General features: G+C 44.2%; 4 protein-coding genes across 4 annotated transcripts; 2 read left to right on the top strand and 2 right to left on the bottom strand.

Annotated features, from left to right (window-relative positions):
- The first annotated feature begins 1,354 nt into the window (after positions 1-1,354).
- slx4 (SLX4 structure-specific endonuclease subunit homolog) lies at positions 1,355-11,371 on the top strand. The gene is made up of 14 exons (XM_084006110.1): positions 1,355-1,527; positions 1,804-2,287; positions 2,833-3,040; positions 3,191-3,409; positions 3,689-3,927; positions 4,099-4,394; positions 4,552-4,792; positions 5,403-5,599; positions 5,821-5,967; positions 6,374-6,543; positions 6,804-9,214; positions 9,446-9,545; positions 9,729-10,055; positions 10,554-11,371. Exons 2-14 carry the CDS (start codon positions 1,843-1,845, stop codon positions 10,930-10,932), a joined length of 5,379 nt encoding a protein of 1,792 aa, XP_083862236.1. The 5' UTR covers positions 1,355-1,527; positions 1,804-1,842; the 3' UTR covers positions 10,933-11,371.
- A 281-nt stretch (positions 11,372-11,652) lies between these two features.
- On the bottom strand, positions 11,653-17,403 carry mcrip2 (MAPK regulated corepressor interacting protein 2). Its single transcript, XM_084006109.1, has 5 exons — positions 16,792-17,403; positions 16,580-16,649; positions 15,588-15,721; positions 13,560-13,667; positions 11,653-12,448 (listed from the first exon to the last, which is right to left on the bottom strand). The coding sequence occupies exons 1-5, from the start codon at positions 16,844-16,846 to the stop codon at positions 12,378-12,380; spliced, it is 438 nt and encodes a 145-aa protein (XP_083862235.1). The 5' UTR covers positions 16,847-17,403; the 3' UTR covers positions 11,653-12,377.
- Positions 17,404-18,921: 1,518 nt separating this feature from the next.
- gde1 (glycerophosphodiester phosphodiesterase 1) lies at positions 18,922-23,822 on the bottom strand. The gene is made up of 6 exons (XM_084006104.1): positions 23,258-23,822; positions 22,708-22,883; positions 22,024-22,129; positions 21,407-21,499; positions 20,495-20,706; positions 18,922-20,387 (listed from the first exon to the last, which is right to left on the bottom strand). Exons 1-6 carry the CDS (start codon positions 23,525-23,527, stop codon positions 20,240-20,242), a joined length of 1,005 nt encoding a protein of 334 aa, XP_083862230.1. The 5' UTR covers positions 23,528-23,822; the 3' UTR covers positions 18,922-20,239.
- A 307-nt stretch (positions 23,823-24,129) lies between these two features.
- On the top strand, positions 24,130-25,602 carry tmem186 (transmembrane protein 186). The gene is made up of 2 exons (XM_084006108.1): positions 24,130-24,260; positions 24,680-25,602. Exons 1-2 carry the CDS (start codon positions 24,258-24,260, stop codon positions 25,334-25,336), a joined length of 660 nt encoding a protein of 219 aa, XP_083862234.1. The 5' UTR covers positions 24,130-24,257; the 3' UTR covers positions 25,337-25,602.
- The last annotated feature ends 368 nt before the right edge of the window (positions 25,603-25,970 follow it).

Raw genomic sequence — 25,970 nt, 5'->3', positions numbered from 1 at the left:
GTCAGAAAAGTGAGAGCCTGAAACTGTGGTTGAAGCCCTGTGTCTCCACTTGTCTTCCCTAACATAGCATCTCTTTTAGAATGAAAGAAATGATTTTTAGATAACTTTATCCTGCATGTAAATGAGTGTTTCTACTATAGTTACGGTGTGGTGAAGTGGCAATTTGCAGATAAGAGTTCACATTTCAGAAACTAGGATGTGCTAAAAAGGTCAACTCTATTCAGTAGTCACCCACTTCCATTGTAAAGCATTAATGGATGGCCAACAGTCTCAAGTGAAGACCCACTGTATAACCTTTGAATTTATTCTTGAATTGAAAAACTGTAATTCATTAGAAAACATTCACTTACATATCTCTGTTCATGTTATTATAATAGAGATGAGTGAGTTCAAGTCATGATTAAGTTCCCAGCCTCTAATTCAAGTAATGAGCTTTGCAATGGTCTTTTAAGTAGAATACAAGCACAAGATGTTTCTATAAAAATATTGCTTTAGTGAGAACTTTGAATTCGTCTTAAATCCTCTGGATTTCAGACTACTAAATGATAGGACTAATCTCAGTTTAGACACAGACATGTCATACCCTAAAAATAGGAAATGTACCAAATGCGTTGAATGGTCTGAGTAGTTAATTGTGATGGTGTGAAGTTAGGGCAGTAGTTTATTCCTCAATTCCTCCAATAGTAACAGATATTATTTTCTCAGAGGACCTGTTGTAAATGATTCCTCAGGTCCACATCGATCACGGATCCATGATGACATAATGCTGCCTTCACGTGGTATCGGAAATCGGACATTCACTCCCCCTCAAGTCGTAATTACGAGTGGGGAAACTCGGTGATAATTTTGATACAAAAGTTGTGACCAGAACTTTTCAACATGTCAGCGAAAAGTACAGATTCAGTCATGGATGGTACGTAATCGTTTATTGTTAACAATGCAACAGCTATAAACTGTTGCATGTGTCAGTTTAATCTGCAATCTTTGCATAACTTGAAATGGAACAATGTTATCATATCCATAAGATAAATAGACTATAGTCTGTTAGCACGGTGCGAAGTTATTTATTTAGCTGACATTACCTTATCCACAGTGTCGGTCCTACTGTGACGACATGTTATTTTTTTTTTATCATAATGGAATCAAAAAATGTAGGTAACGCCAAACCTTACATTCGCCATTTCTTCAAATTCATTCCGACAAAAAAAAGCACAAAAACAGACATTCTCGTAATTCCTTCTGCAGAAGTCGGAAGTTGCATCTTCCGACTGGCACTTTAAGGCAACACCAATTGCGTCGCTGTCACGTGACCTGGAAGGCGCTCATTCGTTCTCTCATACATGACCGGAAGCTCACTTGTGAGTGCCTTTGAAATGAAAACAAACCCCGCTGTTTTGTTGCCTTTTTATTATTATACACGTTGCATATATTTTAAAATAAATTAGACTCACCGTTGCGACGGACTTCAGTGAATGAAGAGCGATGAGGCGAAAAGATAAAGCTGAAGAGCAAATCCATCGAACCTGGGTGAGATGTATGACCAGCTAGCTAGCTAGTTAGCTAGCTGCTTTTTGTGTCCAACTGAAATTTTCACCACAAACATAAGCTTTCAGGCTTAATTTGTTAACAGAGCTTTGCGTCTGTCGACGTGAGTTTGTGTTGAATGGTTGCACGGCTCTTGTTGTGAAGTCAACGAGCGATACTGGCTCTGTAATATTGCTAACATGTAGTGTTGGGCTGTTGTTGGACCCTGAACCCAAATTTGGACCCCCATTTAAACCACCTCTCTGCTTATCCTTACAGCCGTGGACATGCTGGCATGGCCTATTGATGTGAGACATTATGGATGACTCCGATCAGGATTTTGTGCATCTCTGCTCAAAGCTGCTAAAGCGAGTCCGCAAGAAACCAAGTGAGTCTAGACCGACGAGGAAAGCAGAGCATCAGCCCTCCAGTCAGGCGAGCGACGTAGACAAGAGGAGGAGAAATAACAGAAGAGATGGTGACTCTGAGTCTACGTGTGCTGGGACCCAGCCTGCTTGTACTGGTGCAGAAGGGCATGTGGTCTGTGGAGGGACCGGTCCTGATTCAGGAGATTCCCAGTCGTCAGCAGCAGCATCAGCAGGACGGACAGCCGAGAGAGGCTTGGGGGCGAAAGACAAAGTTCTCAACAGAATGCAACAGTTCAAGAGAGCCAGTCCACCGAGGATGATGCACAAAAACAAGAGTCAGCCAACAAACCATGAGACGGACGGTGTCCCTCCTCCACCTCTGACACAAAGACGAGGTGAGATGACATGATGTGTTTTTTTGGCACAGGTTGTTAGGATGCGTTATTGTTGCCAAGTGAACAGAGTGAATACTGGTTTTCTCTCCTTGCTCATCATCCATGATTGAGATATCACAAGCTGCTTTTGTTCTTGTTTTAGTTCTTCATGATGTCAAAAAGTAGATCCGGCTGAATCCGAAGATTCTATACCCAATAATGCAAATGTAGCAGTATTTTCATATCTGTCAGTGCTTTTAAGAGACATTTAGAAACAAGGCCATTATCACAAGTTATGTGGATCCGCAAAACTCCTGTGTTAACTTCATATATAGTTCATGTTGTATTAAAGCTCTTAAAGTTGAGCTGAAACAGTATTTCAGAAGTATCTAGCTTCTGCATCGTGCTGTTTTTCCGAGTGAAACGTTAGGAAGAATTTGATTTGATTGAAAAATATTGGATTTTTTATATAGCAATACACGAAATGTGTACCTTTTTATCATGGTGTTCTAATATCCAGTGCAATGTATCTTTACTTGCATATGCCATCCCCCCTCTGTACGCAGATACTCCAGAGTCTTTAAGAACAGGTCTCCACCAGGAGTCCCAGGACAGCGATGAAGCTCTGGCCCTGCGGCTGCAGCAGGAGTTGGACAGGGAGGCAGCAGATGCCCAGGTGGTGGAACTGGAGGACAGAGGCCTCTTCTTTTGTCAGATGTGCCACAGAGATCTGTCTCATATGTCACCTGACGGGAGAACACAGCATCTCAACAGGTTTGGACATTTACGTTGTAGGTGTTTGACTGATGCTCTTATCCAGAGTGGTTTGCAACAGTACAATTAACTTACACTTGTTGACTTTGCAAGCAAAAGACAAGTAATGCAGTGGTGGAAACTGAAGGTGAGAATAATCTCTCTTTGCAGGTGTTTGGATGAGAGTGAAGAGAGCACCCTAGCCGCCCCTCCTCCGCCTCCTGGTGTCCCCAACTGTCCCATCTGTGGCAAGAAGTTCAAGTCCCAGAAGAGTCGCTTGGCCCACCTGAAGCGCTGCTCCACAGACATGGGCGTCACTCCGGCTGTGCTGCTGCAGGCTCTGCAGAGACAGACTGGGGAGACCCAGAATCTCCCCACTGCTAAGGCACTGTGAGTCAGCCTCTTTACGTCATTGCAGCCAGACCAAAGTACCGTAATACACCTCCTGATGCACCTGCTCTCCAAGCATTGTTGAGATATTTAAAATGTAGCAATCCAGACATGGTTTGAGTTCCTCCGATAGCTCAGACCTAAAAGTTACATGCTTTTAGTCAGACGTTGCATTGCTTGCCAATCTTTTCCCATAATAAGTATAGCTATCAGTATATGAGTACTTACAAATCCTAATAAAACATCTTTCTAGCCTTTGTCTTTTTTTTTTCTCTTCAGCACACAGACTGGAGGCACTAAAAGAAAAGACCCAACCAAGCCGGGCCTCCCGGTGAAGAAGAAGCCCAGAAAGAAGACTGCAGCCCTGGATGAAGACACCATGGTGGCCCTGGCTCTGTCCTCCTCCCTGCTTGAACAGGAGCGGCAGGGTAAGAAGGAGTCAGAGGGCCAGGCACAGACCCTGACCGCTGCCTCTCACACTTCCATGACTTCAGGATTAAAGTGGAGGCCAGATAAAGGTAAAATGACTTGACATCTTTATATCATCAAGAGAATGTCAACGAACAAACTGTTTGAAATAATTTAGTTTAGATCAAAATAGTTTTATTTTCAGACTAGTCTTGAAATTCGCGAAGCTCTGTGCAGGTTTTCAGATGCATCATCTCTCTCCTTTGCTCCTCTTGATGAAGGTAAGGGGCATGGAAAAAGGAAAAAGGGCACAGTCCCTCGTCCTCCTCCACTCCTCCTCATTCAGGGTGCAGAGGAGGCTCTGACGAGGCTGCAGGAACGAGTTTCTGCCCTCCTCCTACGCAGTCGGCCCCCCTCTCCCCCAACCCCAACCCGATGCCCCAGCAGTCTGCCTGGCTGGAACGGTGCTGCCCCCCTCTGGCAGAAGAGCACACTACTAGACGGAGCCTCCACCCGTCTGTCTGATTTTTACACTCCAGAGCTAAGAGAGTTCATCACGCCTTGGGAATCAGCAACGGTGAGAGAGAGACCAAAGACACAGTGGCACACTCTGTTGTTTCTTTAAACTTCTTGAGGAATATAAATCAGACTGAATGTTGAGCTGACTGTCGGGTAATAACAGCTGCCGGTGATCAATTCACAGTTAAATTGAAAGTGTTCTCCTCCACTTCCAGTCTGATGCAGCTACCTCCAGCACCATCAACAAGCCTCAGTCTTCTGTCCAACCTGTGAGGGAAGGAACTCCTCTCACAGGGGCCGACGCCTCCATCCTGCCATCCTCCTCCCAGATGTCCTCCTCCTCCTCTCAGACTGCTCCCTCCACCAGCCGGGCCCTCCTGATGGACCTGATGGAGTTGGCTGAAGATGGTGCGACCCTCACCCAGTGTGGTCACACTGCTGCAGACCCCAACAAAGGTAACACACACACACACACACTCCTGTAATTTCAAAGTGGGGAAAAAAGTCTGTACACATTTAAATGAACATCCAGAGAAAATTGGCATTTGCTAAAGAATGTTAGCCTTATTTTTTGGCCTTATTAAATGTTTTTGTTGTGGTTGTAAAACCATAAACCATGCATTTGGGGCTTGCTCCCAGATGTTTGTAGCCTCACACAAATGAAAATCCACCGAAAAATCTGTTTTCATTTTTTATACCCCAAAAAGTGAAACTTCAGTGTTTTTTAAGAATGTTTTTCATATTTCTAAGTGTGTAAATATCTGAAAACATAATTTTCTTGACTTTCTATTACCAGAAGTAGTTTCTGATCTGTACTGTCACAGTAGGATTTACATTGTGTCTTCTACTAACACAAAACATGTAAAATGTTCTGGTTAATCTGTAGTTGTTGGTCAAATCAAGTAAAAAAGCAAAATGTCAAACCTTGATTATATATTCATTCTAAAATATGTTATTTATTAAATTTCAGCTTTTGAATTCTAGCATATAGCTCCACTGTCATAACTCGCACATCCAAATAGTTAAGTCGTGACTTGATTGGTCATCGGTGTCTTTGTTCCCACAGACAAGAGTGCCAGTAACATCATCTCAAGTCTTCGTCTGAGCGGCTTCATCCTGGAGGAGTCGGAGAAGAAGGCTGACCTCCGTGTGAGTGGCTTCCTGCCAGAACCAACACACACACATTCAGAGGACGCTCGCAGCCGAACGGGGGGGACGAGTGATCGGCTGGGGGCCGATGAAGAGAGAGGCAGCCACCGATCAGTAAGACTACTCATAATCACACCTATTCTTCCACTTTCAACCTGAATTCTCATTTTTTTGTATCTGATCTTATTAGTTGTATTTCTGTAGAATATCTCTCGTCTTTTTTTAGATGCGTGTTTCTGCATTACGGTCCAAATGATGCGTGCAGTATTAGCAGTCATTTTATGCCTTTTATGTTTTTTGTTCCCCATTATTTAACGCTGATGATTCTTCTGTAGGTGGCCCAAACCAGATTGGCATCAGACCTGAGCAACATGGTGAACAACCCTCAGCTCAGTGACCTGCAGCTCCAGGTGGACAGTGGAGAGGTCTACTTTGCTCATTCCTTCATGCTCTACGCTCGCTGCCCCCTGCTGGCAGAAATGGTAAACTTTATCAGCGTGTGTTGCCAAGAGCATACTGCCATTATAAGAACCAGGAGTGCATAATGGTGTAGAAATCTATTATTATACATTAACTTGACTTTAAAATAACACAAGTAAGGCCACTAACTAAATGTTTATAAAGACTAAAATCAATCACAATGGACACTTAGCAGCCAGGACTTTCAGATCCTCCAACTAAGCTGTGCAAAAGCTTTCCAGTGGAATTGACCATGACTATATTTGTGTCGACTTTATGTAGAGTTCCCTATTTTGAACCCAGGCGATGGCACTTAAAATCATTGCCTGCGCATGCTTGTGTGCGTAGGTGGGTGAAGGGGCTTTAATGTGTTATAACCTAGAATAAATAGCAAAATGACATTTTCTCCTTCCGCTGCTCGTCTCACAGGTACATGAAAGTGGTTTTGGGGTGCAGGAGGAAGGCGTGCCTGCAGCCCAGAGGGTGTTGATGAATGATGTCCCGGGACATGCGGTGTTTGCTTTGCTGCAGTATCTCTACACAGCCCGCTGCTCCGTTCCAGCATCACTGCGGCCGCATCTACTGGAGCTTGCATCCAGGTTCGTATGCAGTCTATTCAAGCCAAGACGTTTATACATGTTTCAAAGGTTTTGGTCCACCAAGCTTATTTGGAGACCTCCAGGTTTAGTTCAGATGTGTATCGAAACCCAACATACTGTATTGATAATTGTAAAGAAAAACCAGAACTGCATGACTGTGATTATGTGTGCTTTGTCTTCATTAAAAATCTCCATCGTTCGTCAGTGAGAATGAATGAATACGGTGCTGTGACGACTCCTCTGTTTTTGTGTTTGTTTAGGTTTGACTTAGAAGAACTACGATTGCTATGTGAGCTCCCCCGACAAGATGCACCATCTCTGGGAGATGAGGAAGACTACGTGAACCAGGGAGAGAATGTCAACGACCAAACACACCAGGCCCTCACTGAGCTGCTCCGCTCCATGTGGGATGAAGAGGATGAAGACGTTGAGGCCATGGCTACACATGGAGGAAGGGTCGAAGACAGAGAATTGGAAGAAGAGCATCAAGACGATGACCTTGCATCAGCTGATCGAGAAATCCGTGAGGAAAAAGTGAACGAGGAAGAGCTGGAGGAGATCTACGAGTTTGCCGCTACGCAGAGAAAGAGGGAGGAGGAGAAAGACAGCATGGAGGAGGAGAAGGTCGATGAGGAAGAAGACGGAGAAGACCAGTTCACAAAACTGACAGAACCGAAGAGAAGTTCAACAGGCTTCAGGGTAAATAAACTGCAGCTGAACCCTCAGCTTGAGCCGGACCCCAGCCTGGATAGCAGCTACAGTCGCCTCTTCTCAGGCTCCTGGGGGGTCTACGAGGAAGGAGATCCTTCCTCCTCAGCCTCCACTTCCGGCCCGGCTAACACGCACACCTTTCAATCCCACCAGTCTCCTCACAAACCCTCGTCTGAACTGTCCGGAAGAACTTTGCTTCAGTCTTCAGCAAGCGTAGTTGTAGACCTTTCATTTAGCCCTCCATCCACAACATCCAACCTTCCTATTCCGGGTCAGTCTCCGGGTCAAGTGGATGACTTGGGTGGCGGTGGACACGGAGAAAAAGGTTTTCTGGCTTTGAAGCGAGAAAGCCGAGGTCCTCGTAGTATTTGTGTCCCTCTGTCTCCTGATTCACCTCGGGGAAAGAAGGAACCTGAGCTCATAGTTTTGTCTGACTCAAGCGGGGAGATGGAGGAAGTTCTTAGTTCCCGAAGTCCTTCGCCACTTTCCCCTGTCCAGAAACTGCAGAGCTACACCCGCATCAAACCTCAGCCGATCCTGAAGCCCGATGAACCCACCCGTGAGAATGAACAGGGCGTTAGTTTAGAGTTGAGTCCTGATGATCCAGTCCAAAGACATCCAGGGCCTTGCTATGACCAGAATCCAGTAGACTGTTCTCCAGAAGTGTCCTGGCTGATCCCATCCACGCCGGTCCAGCCTGGTAGAAGCACCACAACCAGCTCCACTCAGACTAAAAGCAGCATATGCAGGATGCAGCTGTTCCCTAAAGGTGACGCCTCCTCAGCCTCATCCTCTGCTTTCTCTTCTCCTGCTTTACCTTCTAACAAGCAGACCTCCAAGAGTCCAGCCAGAGTTTCTGCCCACGTTGGCCCAGCAGAGGGCAGTGTTTCCAAGTTAAAACTGAAAGAGACCTGTAGCTCCAGTTTGGATCTCAACGTTTGTTCTAAAAGACCCAGTAGTTGTAGTGATGTGAGTAAAGATCGAGGACTGTGTGCACCTCCTCCGTGCCAACCTAAGCTCTCGAGCTCGACTTCCCCAAAGCAGGATCCACCCCTCCACGTCCAGCCCCAGCCTTACAGCAGCACTCCCTTGCACACGGAGCTCCACAAGGCCCCTGCTCTTCTTACCCCCAACCTGCTCCACGGGAACCTTGATAAGAGCTGGACAAGTCAAGGAAGGGACAGGGCTTCACCCGAAAGCCTGGAGAAGACAGAGTTGGGGAGCTTTCATCTCTCCCCCTTGTCCGACCCTTCAAATCCACCCTCGTCTTCCTCTCACAGGGGTCTTCAGAGTTCTCAGAGGCAGAGTGAATCCTCTCGTCAAACTCAGCGCTCTGTTGAGTCCAGCAGATGCAACAAATCGCCGTCTGAGCTCAAGAGGAGGGGAATAATAAACGAGGAGGGAGAGTGTGAAAGTAAAGACACAGGTGATGAAGGAGAGCAGGAAGAAGCGGAAACCGGAGACACAGACGTTGCTGAATCCAGTTTCCAGCAGAGCTTTATGGCCATGGACGAGCCCCCTATAGCTTTCAATGACTCGTGGGGTTTCAACGCAGTAGATTTGGAGGCAAACCCGGGCCGCTTCAGTCTGAGGCTGGAGGACAGCGGAGCGTCCAGCCAGCAAGGCGAGAGCAGCCGGGGACAACGAGATACAGCCAGGACGTCCTCCTCGACTGACTGCCATCCTTCACCACACAGTGTCCGTTTGTTGAGCAACCATGGCCGTGTAGCTGCACGCTCTCCATCTAAAGGCCACAGCACACAACCGTCCACCAGGGTACAATCTCACGAGGGCCTGTCCTTCACCCCTTCACCCCCTGATCCCACCACCCAGGCCGCACCAGACCTCATCAACAGCCTCTTGGACTCCAAAATATGGGACAGCTGGGACGAGGAGGACGAGGAGGAGGTTCTTCCTCTCTCTCGGAGGGTGAACCCTTCTGCTCAGCTGAAAACACCATGTAAGTAGTCTAAGTAGTAGGCTTATAGTTCCAGTATATTTCCGTTTTTTCAACCCACCTTTTTTGAAATGTAGTGAGAGAGCATAGTTATACTGTATGATTATTTCCTGTGTGTGTGTCTGAAGTGTCTAACCTTGAACATTTGAATTTGCCGCCTTCAGTTATCTTTCATTTATTAAGTTGTGGGTATCAGATGTCTTAAACAATGTCTTCTTGTTAATGTCTCGTCAGCATCATCCCATAATAAAAGGCGTCGCACCATTGTGCCCATCACCCCGTTGCCCCACTACTCTGACATGGACACACCGGAGCTCAAGAACAAACTCAACAGGTCAGTCGGGTCACTCTCATCAAAGAAGGGGTGAAAAAGGGGCCACATATCTTTTTTTTTCTAATCAAGGCTATTTACTGAGGAGCTTATCCGATTACCTCCCACGGTGTCCCTGTCAGCTTAGTCTGCTCTCTATCTCTGGCTGATTTTTTTTGTCCTTTTCTTACTTTCTCCTCTATGCAGGTTTGGCGTTCGGCCTTTACCGAAGCGGCAGATGATCCTCAAACTGAAGGAGATCCACCACTACACCCACCAGCTGGACAGCTCCAACTCTGAGGACGAGGCACCCTCGGCGGCCAGCGACGCTGGGACGCGGCACTCGCCAACCAGCTCAGAGGTTCCTAGCAACAGGCTGGCCTCCTGCGCCCAAAGAGTGAAGTTCAAAGAGCCCAGGGTGCCCACTGCCATCTCCCCTCTGAAAGCCAACAGAGTGGAGGGGGAGGCAGGACTGATGTCCGCCTCACAGGGCTCCAACACCTCCTCTACTGCTGGCAGTGAAGAATCTGAAAGGTATTGTTTCCACATGATAGACATAACTGCACGCTTCAGTCATTGAACAGGGGTCTTGTTGCATATCTTCAGAGGGCTCCGTCTGTATTTTGGTCAATCAGCTATCAATGTGGTCTTCTTTAAAATGCAAAGAGGTACAAAATATACAGAAGTATATTATAGAAACTTTCTTGGTTTATTAATTTGAGTATTTTCTGCTCTGTTGTAATTGTAAATTCAATATGTTTGAGTTTTAGGTCGGCCAAACAAAACATGATCTCTAGGCTCTGGGAAATTTTGATGGTATTTTACACAATTTTCTGACATTTGTATGATAAAACTCATTAAATCTGTTAGAATATATAATTTCCTGTTTCAATTTCATGTGAGTAGTTGTTTCCAGTGGCCAACATGTTTCGTTTTTGCAGTAGAGAAAGGCAAAGCTATGGTCATAAGACTGTGTATTGTCTCATAAAGTACAGTACAGTATGGCAACTTACCACTTCCCTCTCTCTGCAGGTCCAACCCAGAGCTGTGCCTCTCCTCCGACTCAGACAGTGATGGTGGCATCTCTGCCTCCCAGTCAGCCAATCGGCTTCAGGATCGCCTGCGCGCGGTGCGCTCCTTCATCCTGTCTGACTCCGGACTGTACACTCAGATCCTCCAGTACCAGCCTCTGGTCTTGTCCCAGCTCCAGGAGAGACTCAAAGCAGCAGGGATCCGCCTGGGTGCTGCCAAGCTGGCGGACTACCTGGACTCCCAGTGCATCACCTTCACCACGGCCAAGCCGGGCCGGTCTGCACCCAGCCGGCGGCGGGGCAAGAGGACAGGCAGGGGGGCGAAGGCAGCAGGGGAAAGTGGAGTGAGCAGGAAGAGAGCAGTCACAGCCTTGATTTAAGACTGCAGGGAAGGTTTAAGTGGAAACTGTGAAAGATGTGAAAATGCAGAAGAGGCCATGAGAAGATTTCTTGTAGGACAGCTGGTACGAGGCTGTTCAAGACTCAACTTGAAGTTTTACTTGTTGTTTATATATAAATATGTTGAAATACAAATGTTGCTTTGGGCCAAGTTTTGTGTTTAAGTTAAGCATTTTGTTTTGAATGTTGGATTATGAAAATACAGTGACAATTTTAAAACATTGTTAATGTGATACTGTGGTACGTTGACACAAATGGTTCCTATTGATTCAAAAATAATTTCAGAGAAGTCGCTCTCATATCGATGTGTGAAATACATTTTACACACCCTCTGTTTTTTGTTCCATCATATACATAATCCTGCAACCCAGCCAGGTACCAACATTACCATGCATCAGAATAATAAATATTTCTATCAAGCCAGGTTTCATGGGAAAACTAATTTCAGAAAAATATGTAAAAGAAATTAGTAAAACTTTTGAAAAACATTTGACCTTTTTTTGCTCTTGATAATATTTACATCCAAAGAAAACACTTGAGAAAGTGGTTAATGGGCACAAAGTCTGCACTGAAAGGATACAAAGCATAATCCATGTTCTATCATTGATTCATTTTGTTAATAATTAATTTTGTCACATGGATACCAATGTCGCATTTCTTTTAGGAAGAAAACTGCTGACTTTTAAATTGTTCTCTAAACTATGTTATACTTATATAGGCATTCAGGAGCAGTGGGCTGCTGTAAAGCACCCGGGGAGCAACTTGGGGTTCAGTGTCTTGCTCAAGGACACTTAAACATGTTGACAATAGGAGCCAGGGATCACACCAACCTTCTGGTTAAAGGACGACCACACTCCATCGCTGAGCTACAGCCGCCCAATGTTTCTTTGGGATGTGTTTAAGAACTCAAATAATTATTAAAACAAGTTGTCACAAACGGTCAAAAGTAATTTCAGAGAAGTCAATCTACAACCCAGCCGGTACCGACATCATCATGCATCAGAAAAATGTTCCAGTCAAAGTCAGGTTTCATGTGAAACCACTTCCAGTAAAATATGGCTTCTAATGAAATACAAATTCCATCACACAAGAAATATTTGAAAAACATTTTACTCTTTTTGCTCTTCAATAGATTCATATCCAAAAAAAAAAAAAAAAAAAAGCACACACAGCCGAAATCACTTGAGAAAGTGTTTGATACGTCGTTCATGTAGAGAGAGAGAGACGGGTCCTTCGTAGCACAACCTCAAGTCAGCGCTGTCAGAGTTCAGAGTCAGGTCGTGTTGTTGCCTGGCGCTGGTGGGGGGATGGGGGGGGGCAGCACCGCACATCCTGGAGACTCACTCGCCTTCTCTCCACCCTCGTGATGCTCTCACGGCACAGCATCAACGCGGCGCTTCCTGTCCTGCTTCAAAGCCTCACCCAGTCATGACAGGTTGGCAATGTTGGCCAGGAAGCGCTGAGCCCACCACTCCTCCAGGTCTATAGGCACAAAGTCTGCACAGAAACAAAGACGACAGAAAGGATGAAGAATCTGTGCAACTGATGCTATACTGAAAAAAATGTCTCGATGGTGCCCCCTACTGAGAAGTCCCCGCGGTGCATTTTCACCTACATTTATGAAATTTGGATGCCAATATTGACTCATAGTCCCGCCACCTAAACTTCAGCCCTGCCCTCTTTCTGGCCTCTTTGTGTAAAGCCTTATGTCCACAGCAACATATGGTATATTCTCTTACTGGATAGAAACAGGCCGGCCGACAAAAGTTCAGTATGATGGACATAATGTGACTTATAGAAGAAAAAAAACCACACACACACACAAAATGTATTTCTGAAGTGTGAAAAGAACAGCTAGTCTACCAATTGTATTGACTGGCACTATTTATGTTATTTGTTTAAAAGTCACAGAGAATTGAGAAATACAAAAAACATTTCAGTACATCTCCTAGAGCCCTAGGCTCACCAAATTCTTATTCAATCATTTGATTGGCAGAAAAATCGTTATCATCACTACTATAATCAAAGTAGTACTGAGTCATATTCATGTATTTAGTCAGTGTAGTATGTCATGTTATGTGCTTATGTATGTACGTAACCTGTTTGTCTACAACTCAAATCCTCTAATCAAATATAATAAGTGGCCCTTTATTCCCACGTGGATGCGTCGCAACCGTGGAGGGCAGCGAGTCGCAGGTGAAACCGGAGCAGACAGGTGTACGCGAGGCAAGACGAGACGACCTACAATCAGAAGTCAGAGCTGGTTTATCTGGAACTGCCGGGTTCTCATAGACCAAACATGAGTTAAAAATTAAAGCAGACCATTACAATGGTTCATCTCAGACTACGGGTAAAAGCACCCACCGTCCCTCTCCAGAAATAAACAAAAGGGGCGGGTGGCGGGATTATTAACTCAAAGTTCAAAGAGTTACAAAGCAGGTAGAAGGTTATCTGTTCAGACGCCATTGAACCGAGTGGTGAGATAAGATTTAATGAGGGTGGATTTACTTTGTTGTATTCCTTTGAGACTTTCAGCAGACCAAATGAAAGGAAATGACATGCTCATCAAACTGATCCCTGTTTTAAAAGTGGAGATGCAGGTCCTTACGCTTCATCACGGCACTGGGAGTCTTCTCAGTGTACTGAACGGGCCCCTGGCTGCCAGTGGACTCCCCACCATCCCCGTCCCCCAGCTTCTGCTCCACCTCCTGCCATGCTGCAAGCAAGCAAACACACAGACAGACACAATAAAGATATGCTGGATCAACTTAAATGCTACCTGCTTACAGTCAAGATCACCTGCACACTTTACCCTCATTTTTAAGCTATGAAATAAATGTTATGACTTTATTGTGATGCAACTCATAAATGCCGTTTCTTATCAAATTTATAAAAAATTGAAAACAGCTTCTACTGTTTTAATGTGACTCTTGCAACGCCAATTCTGAGATTGAGTCGGCCCTTTGGGACTAATCTAGGTGACGAAATAAAAGATTGTTAACACCCTCTCATCAGACTCCCCCTCCCCACAGCAACAACTTCTCCATAACTACTGGACTGAGAAATCAAGCTATCAGCACATTACACAATCTGGTGAATGATTATCTTTGCTGTGACAAGAGTGTGTAGATGAAGCATTAAGTTAATTATTAAATTCCACTTAATGATGTTTATATTATAAAAAACTAACATTTGAATTTCATCAGTAATGTCAATGATATCTGATGGACGCAGTGCTGAAAGTGGGTATTCACCAGAACAGAAACGTCTCCATTTTACTCTTTAGCGCACCACTATATCTCACAAGATGCCAGTTATTCGTTTCGGCCATCTCCAAGCATGCGTCTCTGCATCCTGCAGCGACAGATACAGACTTGGTAGTGGGTCAGAAGTGTTTTTGTATCAGTCTATACATTGTATTTTAGGAAATTGTTGCAAATAATATCTTTCAATAAATAATGAATAAAGAGGAATATGTGAGAAGAGATTGCCGATACTGGCCGATGCACAGGCCAACATGTGCAAAAGGAGAGTACCGGCACTTCAAGCACTGTGTGAATGTCAGATATAAAACACATGCCAATCACCCAGCTGTATGTGTGCATGTGGGAGGCTAAACCGCTACCTCAACATGTTCAAAGGGGACATTGTTTGCATTTTTTTTTTTGGTCCACGTGAACATGTGCAGCTGGAGTGAGACCCATCTGGTTCTCGTTCTCAAAACAACTCGACAACTCGTTTTTCTTTCAGGATAGTCACAAAAAAAAAGGTCACAAAAGGACTCCACAGAGCCGTCTGTGCTGGCAGCGGTCCAAGAGTAACACAGATAACCGGCTCGTACTGACTCAGCTCTACGAGTCATTCATCTCCAACAAGCAGAAAGCATTGGCATGAGTAGTTTAATCATTGTTAAGTCTTAGAACTTCATTTAAACTTCTGTCTTTGAAGGTGTCTCTGTTTGTTCAGTCTTGTTCCGAACAGCTGGCGTGCTGTGATGATGTGAACCGTGAGTTCACGAAACGTGTTTACTCTGTATCAAACTGTGCTGTGGTCTGGAGTTACTGTGACTGACTTCGGAGCAGTTGCAAAGGAGAAAGTGAGAAACTAATTGATAATTATACTATCTAATTGTTAAGGATTTTGTGAAGTGTTAATAGCAATCTCCTCTGTTCCATACCACAACGGTTACTTTGCTTCTGTTTTATGTTATGTTACCAACACTCAAAAACATTGGGTTAACTATCATATATGGCAAAGAGCAGCAGCAAATCCTCACATTTGAAAGGCTGGAACCATCAAATGTTTTGTTTTTTTCTCCATTTAATCGATTATATAAATAGCTGCTGGATCATTTTGGGGGATTAATTACTTAAACAATTGAGAAAACACATTGTCAGGGAACCCCTTATTTGTGCTATTTTTTAAATGAGCCACCAACCAGTGGTCCTGATGAAGAGGAAAGCAAGAGATTATCTGCTCACAACAATGACCCAGTTTTGAGCCTCACAAACTCCGACCTTGTAAGCTTGAGAGGAAGCTCTCCGCTCGCTACAGGCTTCAGGATTGGCCCTGAAGGAGGTCGGCCCTTGAACTGTGACCCCACACATCCACTCATCCAGTGATCGGTGACCCTCACCTTCATACACAAACCTGACGTTCTCTTCGTGTGCAGGAGTGAATCCATCTGCTGGGCTGGCGGTCTTCTGGGTGGTTGTACCGTGGTAGCGCTTCCCGTTCGGACGATTGAACACGATCTTCGGGGGCGGAGAGCTGCAGAGATCAGACGGATAATTAAAAAATGTCAGCTTGGGGGTTGGACCAGCATGCATCACAACAAAACACAATGTTACAGTGATGGAAAAAAAAAAAGATTCTGTTTGAATGATGGTGTTTGCTGATTGTTCGGTTCGAGGAATTAAGCATAAAAGGTTCATTCTTGACCTTGGACATTTTTAGAGCTTTAAACCACATCTCCGAAAGTTCAGGGAAACATTTGCATACAGAAAGACATAGCTGAGTTTTTACTTTAATTTGTGCTTAAGTGAACAAATTATGTCAAAAAGCACTCCAATATGCACAGACCACATAGGTTTATTAAAGTATGTCAATGAGCAAAACACATCTTGTAGTTGCAAATCATTCTCGTCAATGGAGGTTTGCAGTTCTCAAACAAAAACCGCAAACCTCACCTGGCAAAACACTAAGGCATTATAACGCAGCACTGCAAGACAATCTCCTTTCATGAAAGTTGGCATGTTTCCATTGACACGGTTTAAAGGGACAGTTCACCCCAAAATAATAAAAAAAAAAACGTATTTGCCTACTACCTGTGTTGCGCTGTATCAATTTAGATTGTTTTGGTGCGAGTTGCCTTCTCTCTACTATAATGGGATTATATGGCACTCTACTTTTTTTGCTTAAAGTGCCAAAGAAAAAAACACTTGAAAAACTCCCAAGGGGACGAACCAACCGTTCCACGGCAGGCAGGCAGTCAGGACTTGAACTTGAGCATGCGGACTGAGAAGCTGCTGGGAAAGTTATGTGTCCGATAATGGATGCAGAGACGTTATCCAACTCACCGATGTGCGCGCGCACACACACACGCACACACATTATAACACGACTTACTTTGATGAGAGCCAAGACGTCGGCTTGAGCTTCAAGTCGCCGAATTTGCTCTCGATCTGCTGCGTGGGACCTTTGAGAGAAACATTCCTTGTTAACGGTGTGTTTATTCTCTGCACGGGTCACATTTAAACGTTGATATGCCCCCAAAACTTCCACGGAACCGAAGCAATGATGCGACATTGCATCATGCAGCAGCAGATCCATTCACTAACCTGTCCTCCGTTGTGTAACAAGTTTACTGGGACCTCTGGTGATTGTGTACATCATGTGAACGCCGAGATACTCGGTGGTGGCTCTGTTTGAAGACCGGGCTGTCGTCTTAATGGTCAGGTGCGCACATCGACTCTTCTAACTTCCCGTCCTGTCAGATCCTCCTGACGCCACCACGACGGGTACAAACGAGATCGCTCCCCCCCTAAGTCAGCTCCAGAGTCGGCCTGAAGCCTACAAGAGACCGGCGCTGACTTGTTGCCCGCTGTGTATGGATACTGTTGCACCTTCGCACCGGCCGGTGTTCAGCAGTAAACCGACAGCCGCTGCTCCTGCGAGAGGTTGCGTGTAGGTCATCCAAGGAGAAAGCGGCTCCACAAGCCGGGGATCAGTCGGTCTGAGGCGGGACCTTGTGGTTCCTGACGTCCGTGCACAGTGACGCTCCAGGCCGGACACTCTACCCTCTAAGCTCCGCTGATGCTCCGGACCGACTGCGACGCGTCCCCTCGGTGGCTGCATACAAGGACACCGCACACATGATATTTTCATCAGGACGGAAAGCTACGATGCTTGGCCAGCGTCAAGCCAGCCGCACTGAAGAGGACGGCTTCCGGCTGGAACTTTCAAAACAAAACATTATATCCTACGTTGATGGAAGTTTGACTAGAGGCGTGATTACAAATGCTACATCACCGAGCAAGCACTACTTAGAAAACGAATAATTAATTTAACATTTTCTTTAAAATGGATAGGGAGCAAGAAAAGGAGTGAGTGTCAGTGCTAATTAAATGGTATTGCTTACTATCAATTTGAAACTCTTGCAAATTACACTTGCTATGTATGTTCTGATTGCATATGTGATATGCAAAAGAAATAAATGAGTTTTATTTGTACAACAGACAGTAGGTGCAATAAAGATGCGAGATTATCTGGAGTATATGGTACAGGGTTTCTGAAAAAAAAAAAGAAATAGTAAAATAATTCACTGATAAAACAAACAAAATTCCATTCATCTTCATGATAGCCTGTTGGGGGTCAAAACCTGGACAAATAAAAGCAATGCTATCTGTATGGCTTGATAGGTTACAACTCACGAGTGAAAATATACAGTATAGTCTTATTGTGTATGAGAGAGTATTTTGGGTATAGTGAAACTTCATCAAATGAACATATTTCATGAACAAATGAACAAGGTGAAGCTATTATTTACCTTCAATGAGTTACTTTTTCACGAGGATTTTCAAGTTCTTTACCACCTTCTACTTTTTGTGGCTTTTAATTTGAAGTTAAAGTCTCTCCATTTCCGCTCTAATCCTTCACACAATTTAGATTCTGGTCGGACTGCTTTACGGAGCGGGGCAACCCCCCTCAGTGACGTCACTGCACGCTCCTCGTGCTGAAGCGATCACCTTTCACCCATTAACCTAAACGCGCAGACAGAAAGTGTGTTGACTGTCGGTAATGGAAACATGTGGAATAAAACAGATTTTTTTCTGCAGTTTTGTAGATTTTAGAGTTATTTAATAATAACTTAAAGAGAGTGATGAACTGACACGCATGGTGCACTGCATGTTGTGACACAACCCCCCCAGGCTATCATTGTAGCATTCATATCAGGTCATATATATTGTTGCACACCCCCGTTAAACCACATATTTTACATACAGTACATCTAAGAGCTTATTAGGGAACTTCTGTGTTCAGGTGAAAATAACTCTTCGCAGTGTGAGCTGACTGTTTGAAGACCAGCCGAGACAAGAAGCGGCTCAGACAGGCTTATCCAGAGTGATATCCAACGCTACATCTCCCCCATCCATCTCTACTATGTGGGCCAATCACCTGAGACTCCAGCCCAGAAGTCTAATCAACCATCTACCACTACACAGGCTTAGTACTAACACCAGGAGGCAAACTATGGTCACTTTGTATGGTAGAAGCTGCTATATTTATCAGCCGTCACACGGCTGTACATTTCAAGAGTATTTGTGTTTTTCTGGACATTTGAGACAATATGAGTTCCCTTACAGCCGTTTATTTTAGTGCTGATCTACTGACTGATTTCAGTCCGGCATAGGGCCTGATCCATTTGGTGTCCCCAGCATTTTAAACACATTTCCACAAAACATATCCGATAATATCAAATCATCATGATGTATTTATTCCGTTTATAAGTCCAAAGGTGAAACAAGTCTTTTTGTCTTTTGATTTTTAAATTGTAATCCATTTAGATTAAAGTAAACACAGATGAAATGGAAACACGATAGAGGTTGATCACTGGGTCATAGCGTTTAAACCTAAGTAGTCTACCTTTTATATCCATTTATCCAAGAGTACCTTTCTAATGGTGACTTTAACCTGTCAAACAGATTTAATTAACATGTGTAATGGTTGCATTCCATTTAGGTTTTCTGGTTCAAGGGCCCTGATATTACACACCACATTGTTGGGGTCATTCGTTACACCTGTACTTCCCCTGCCGTTACATGTCTGTATGGTCTATTTTCTGTTTCATAGTGTGTTTACTGTCTGCCATGTCTTATGTTCTGCTGCTGCCTTATGCATTAGAGGTAAGTCTGTTATATTCACTGTCAGCAGCCATCTCCCAGTAATCGCCACTCATTATTCTTTATTTATACCCGTTTTATCTCTCAGCTCCTACTCATCCTTTTTCATATTAAAAAATGATAATACTGAATTCTATGGCGTATGAACAGTATAAACTAGCTGTGGACTGTCCTTCGTGCGGCCACCGAAAACAACTAGACGCTCCTTTTTCAGAACCTAAAGAACAATACATTAGCACCACAGAGAGAAAACTCACGACTCGTATGCCAGTCTTATTCTACATTTCAGTTTCATATGTGCATTTGTCAAAGATATAAAATAATTAATCATATTAGTTCTAAATAAGTTCATGTCGAGTGAGTATATAATTTCTATGTAGTTTACATCAGACTAACGGGCTTTACTGATTAAATAGCAAGATGTATGATAGTGTAGGTCTCTGAACACAGACACAATTTCCAAGGAAAAAAACAAAGTCCTGAGTTGTGAATACAGTACATTAGATTAAAACTATTATTGATATTTATTGCCAAGATGTCTATAAATTGATGGCATGCCCCTTGTTATTAAGTATGCCAACCAGTCTGGCTAGTTTGACTGCCACACACACACACACACACACACACACACACACACACACACACACACACACACACACACACACACACACACACACACACACACACACACACACACACACACACACACACACACACACACACACACACACACACACACACAGTAATGACAGTGTGCATGGGAATGAGAGTGGCATATGTTCTCTTACCTGACGCCAAATTCTGGGTGACAAGTAGATAGTGAAAATGGATTTGATCTTTTTTTTTGTTTTAACGAGTGTGTGTGTGAACTGGGGTCATGCGTTTCTCAGTAATGGGGTTCACAGTCTTCCACGAGGCTGTCTGTGATGTAGTTGACCTGCAGCAGCTCGTGGTAGTAATCTTTCTCCACTTTCGTGTTGACTGTCCATGCTACCACTTCCACCCCCCTCTGGGCCCAGTACTGGACGTAGTCCCTGCAGACGACACACAGAAACACAGTCACTCTCGTTGTAGCAATTAGTGATCTTCCTTAATTCGTCGTCTCGTCATGTTGAGAGAACATGATGTTGTGGAAACTCACGGTGAGACAAAGTTTTTCTGTATTAGAAAGGCTGAGATGCCACAGAGCTTCCACAGCACATGATGGTGCGCCCAGTCCAACACTATGTCCATTACTGTCATCCAATGGTGTTTCCATGGCGACGAGAAACGTGGGTCACCATCCCCCAATCGACTCAGGCTCCATGGCCGGTGGGTCAATGCTGTGACCACTTCTGGGTCGCTCTGCCTCATCTGGGCCGGAGCAGAACAGAGACAAAGATTGAATGGTGAAAGTTAGCAATATGACTAAATAAACAGTGATGCATTACAGGGCGGGAATGTGAGGAAATACTTTGGTGTATTTAATCAGTACCAGTAGGTTAACTATGAGACAGTGGGGGGAGAAAAGTGAGATTAAAGTCAGCCTTTTGTGTTGCGATTTTAAATTGTTTTGATTCACGTTTTTGCATTTGCAGAAAATAAATTCAGTATTGTTACTTTCATCCAGCAATCCTGTGATTTGTTGTCTGTATTCTGTACTGCTTAGGTTATCCCAGCTTGTATATTTAGCATTGCTTGTTTGCCAGAGAGATGAAGAGTCATAAAAATACACATACTGACATTGTTCAGTCAAAGTTAGATGAAGTTATATCTCTAGAAAAATGGAAAATATACTACTAATTCGTTCCTCTCCTCACAGTGTTTCAGGCTTCATACCCAATCATAAACATGGGAATTTAGCTTGTGGTCAAGGAGCTTGAGCCCTGCTATAATACAGTGTTTATGCAGGCAACATGGGAGGGATGCAACCAGAAGAAACACAGAAACATGTGCAGGCTGGTTATCCAATCTTAGCAAGATGTTCACAGTCTCATTCATCAACTGTCCCCTTTGGTTCCACGATAGCTTCACAGTAAACTGCTGCAAATCTGACTGCAAAGAGCCATCTTACCCTGTAGATGACTTTGGGCTCGAAGGAGCAGACGATACTGCTGTTGTAGAGGACTGGATGTTTTTTATACAAATCTTTAAGGGCTGCAGCTGCCTGGGAAGGGAAGAGAAATATATGGTTGTTGTTTGACAGTCAACGGTTTAGAGGTGTGTGTGTGTGTCGTTAGATCATTGTATGTGCACTCCTGTGCAACCACTTGGTGGTAACTAGCTGCTGCGTATGTGTCGGTGTACCACTGTGTCTAAAGAATGTTCCTGCCTGAAACAACGATGATGACTTCAGTTCTGCATTCCCTTTTCATCTAAAAATGTGTTAGGTGAGCAAAGTACACTGATGCAATATTTACTTTAGCTTTTGAATACATAAAATTAAATGGTGCAAACACTGAAGCATTAAGCAAATTACTTTCTCTTTCAGCTACGAGTTGCAACACTGACTGTTGTCTCTGGCTCAAGTTTGTTATGATCGAGTGTACCAGGGCACAGTAAAAGCTTGCTTTGGTCCACAACTGTCACAACATCAACATCAAATTATGCAATGTTGACTTGGTACAAATCGATTAAATCAACAAGCATGCCAGACAAATTACACATCGGTTCTTCTTTTGTTGTCTGCACCTCATCTGGATGACCTTTGACATCAAAGTAGATAATGAGCTTCAGTTTAATGCATTCCTCCACCGCTTCCTCCAGAGTCGGGATCTTCTCTCCAGCAAACTTGTCTCTGGTGACCAGAAACAAACAGATGGACCGTTTATGTGAGAAATATTGCACTTAACTTTGATCAGAGATACACTAACTTTTCTGTACCTGGATTATGATGAAATGCATGTGGTAATATTCCTGGGTCTCAGTATATGAAGGCTCTTAGCATCTAGCTGACAAACTATTTAGACAGGGCAAGTCAAATTAAATTGTAATCAAGCAATGATATAACTTAGGGGCATTGGTAAGTTGTTTTTAACTTCTTATATAGTTGGTGATTAAAATTAAGTTTTCTGTTTTGCTCTATTTGACTTTTTACTTTAAACCTTGCTGTTGTGAGCTCCTAGATCTTTACCAGCTATATCTCAACTTCATATCTTGGAGAGACTGTAATTTCTTTCTCCTTTTGTTTGTTCTGAATCAAGCTGGTTTTAAAAACCTGTGGGCTATTTGCCTTACATGTATTACCAACAGCATGGCTCTTTATTAATAGCAACTTGCCTTTCTTGTTTCTGTACTGATTATAGCAATGTATTACAATTTTTTTTAACATCATCTCCAATTGACATGTCAACTGTATATGCAGCCAGCTCTTACTTGAGTCTATGTTTAGCAGCCGCGTCCAGTTTACCCAACTCAGACAGGCTCATCTGGCTGAGGGGTCCCGATCCATTGGTGGTCCGGTCCACAGTGTCATCGTGCATCAGTATTGGGATGCCATCTGCTGAGAACTCCAGGTCCAACTCCACGCCTGTTGCCCCATTCTCGCTGGCCTAGAGAAGGACAGATACTGTAACTGTGTGTTTCTCACGGTCACATACTGGTGTAATGGATACTACAGATCAATGAATAGCAGTGTGGATAATGCGTACAGCTGCAGTGCATCTGGAAGGCTGAATAATAACAATGCTGGTTGGTTAAAAAGGGACATGCTATTCTGATGGAGAGATCAACCCTGATCCCCATTCATAGTAGACTGTTTCTCCCTTCCATCTAAGGCAATACTTATTTTTCAATGTGTGAAGTTATGACATTTCAGCCTCTAGTGGTGACGTGTCCTTGTCGCCCTGGTAACACGCAGTGGGAGGCTGAGTGAGAACCATCATAGGACATGTGAAGTAAACCCCCCCTCCAGACCTCCTCTCACCTGCCGTATGGAAATTATTGTGTTCTCCGGTGCGTCGTGCCCACCGCCCCGGTGGGCGACCACCGAAACCTTCCCGGAGCCCACCGCGCCCTGGTCTGGGTGCAGCACCTGCCGGGCTCGGCTGGTCGGTACCTGGGGGAACCGGAACATGGCCAGAAAGAGGTAGAGGGAGGCGGTGAGAGCCGTAGTCCACAGGGGGCTCCGCGTCCCCACTAGGACTACCAGGAACAGGACCGAGTATAGAGTGACTTCCTCTCCTAACTGCAGCATTGTTGTCTTTCTGAGTTGAATGTGTCAAAAGACAGAAAGTAGCGCCTGACTGCAAATGCGCCCCCACCTGTCAGTGTGACGCTAGCTAACGTCCGTCCTGCTACGTTTATGTTCTTCAAACGTCCTGTCCGGCTCCGAGATACGGTCATGCTCCGCTTAGTAAGCAAGTGATAACATCGGCTACTTAAACAGATCAATAAAGCACTAAAACCGGGAGAAAAGGGACGGACCGGTGACGGTACACGAGAAACAGGAACATGGTTCAGCGGCGGATATGACGGCTCTGACGCGAATACGTGCCGCTTCCTGCAAACTTAAATACTTTTTACGCTACATTTTACAGGTTTAGGGTTCAGGTGAGATTTTAACAAGTTATCTAAAGTGATAATTTACCGCAAGGGGGCACACCATGGACACGTAAAAAAACAGCAGTTGAGTACATCCGGGTCAGTGTGCGTCACGTTTGCCTTCCATGGGTGCTTCTCAACGTGCTAACGTGTCTCCTCGTTTCCTTCCCTCGCCTCCTCCGTTTTAGGAGAGAGGACGCGCTCAGCTTCTCCGGTAGCTCCTCGAGGGGAGGATTGGAAGGTACCTCCCCCATGATGGGTAACGACTTCCGGTGTCAGGGAGCAGAGAGGACGCAAGGAGGTTAGCGTACTGAAAAGCAGACTTGTGAAAAGAAGATTGGTGTTTCTTCGTTTTTCCTCTTCTACTAAGCCGGACGTCGGTCATGGTGAGCTTACTTCTCTGCAAACTGTTATATTGCGTTCATTTTTTTCTTGTTGCAAAAATACTGAAAAAGAAAGCTGAGTTATTAGCTAGTTACTGCTTTGCCTGGAAGGTATGACAGCTCATGAGTTGTCTGTCTCCAATTAATTTAATAAAATGTATGCTTACAATAGTTGTTACGTGTTTATTTACAGTTCTGTCAGCTTCACTCCTTCTTCACTTTGTAGAATTAAGTGTAAGATTGCAACTAATTATTTTCAAAGTTATCAAGTGATCAAAGAGTTCATCATAACAGAAAACATATTGCATTTTTGCTTTAAAAAAAATTCAAATGATCAGCACTTTTGCAGATACATTGTACAATCAGTTAATGTGCTAATTGTTTTGTCTCTAAAGTGTGAAATTCATGTTATTTTTCTACAGATAAGGTCGGTGCTGCTTCGCAGGTCGACCCACATCCTGTCATGTACCAGAGGATCGTGTCTGCTCACAGCTCGGATACCTTGTGGTGTGCAGCCTCATTCACCAGGTCACAAGCCCATCCAGCAGAGCTCCCATGGACCCCTTATACCTAAAATCACAGCCCTGGTCAGGTACTCAGACATTACAGCAGACAAGTACACTATGATTTACACCCTGCCACACATTAAGCTCCTTAGAGCCGTGTCCAGGCTCAAACTGCTCCAAACTGCCATCACCGCGGTCATCTTGCCCCCAGTGTGCGTCCTCTACCTCCAGGGAGACGTCCCCTTCTTTCTCGTCGGCTACACGACGGGCATAGCGCTGTTCGCTGGTGTCATGCTGTACACAGCCAGTCACTTCTTCAGGAGGGTCGTGGGGATGATGTACCTGGACCCGTCCCGCACCACGCTCAAAGTGTCACACCTCACCTTCTGGGGCAGGCGCCAGGATATCTACTTGCCTGTGTCGGATGTTATGACCATCGGGGATACAGGGGACTCCCTCAGCGAGACAATAGTGAAACTGAAGAGGTTCAGCAGTCCAGAGACGTTGTATTTCTCCACTCATTTTGGACGTGTGGTGGACAAACAGGGTTTTGAGAAGGTGTTTGGAACTTAACGATGTGTGACTGAGATGTGTTAGCTGTTATTGACCGCTGTCCATTGTGAATAACAAGTTGAATAATTATTTAATGAAGCTTGTGATTGAAATGTAAATTTGCATATTTGTGGGGCTCAGCAGGACTGTGGCTTTTAGATTGGAACATGCAAAGTGACCAGTGTTGGCAGTAATATGTAGAGTACTGAGATTACTTTGGTCTGGGAACCATTAAAATGTGAAGCAGGGGAAAAAAGTAAAATAAAATAAAAGTATTTTTGGTGAAAGTGAGTTTGTCTTGATGTTTTACAAGGGTAAATAGTCATGTTGTATCTTAAAACATGACAGACTAAAGTTCACATTAATTATTTGTACGAAAAAGGTAAGTAATGAAGCAGAGTATGACTCAGTTGTGAACTGAGACTGAGCTGCATGACATGAAGACTCGTGCATTTGTTAACAGAGAGAGAACGATTGAGAGGCGTCCATAATCCATTTAGCACATGAACTCTGCAACAATAATTCACATGCACATTTGTGAAGCAGAGTTACATTTTTCATTTGAACTCAAAGTAAAGTCAAACGAATGATCTCAAAATAACTCAGATATGCATCAACAAATATTTTTGGGTCATAAATTACATACACTCAACAA

This window comes from Eutrigla gurnardus (assembly GCF_963514095.1).
Source record: "Eutrigla gurnardus genome assembly, chromosome: 3".
NCBI classification, from domain to species: Eukaryota; Metazoa; Chordata; class Actinopteri; order Perciformes; family Triglidae; genus Eutrigla; species Eutrigla gurnardus.
This window is presented reverse-complemented; position numbering and strand designations above follow the sequence as displayed.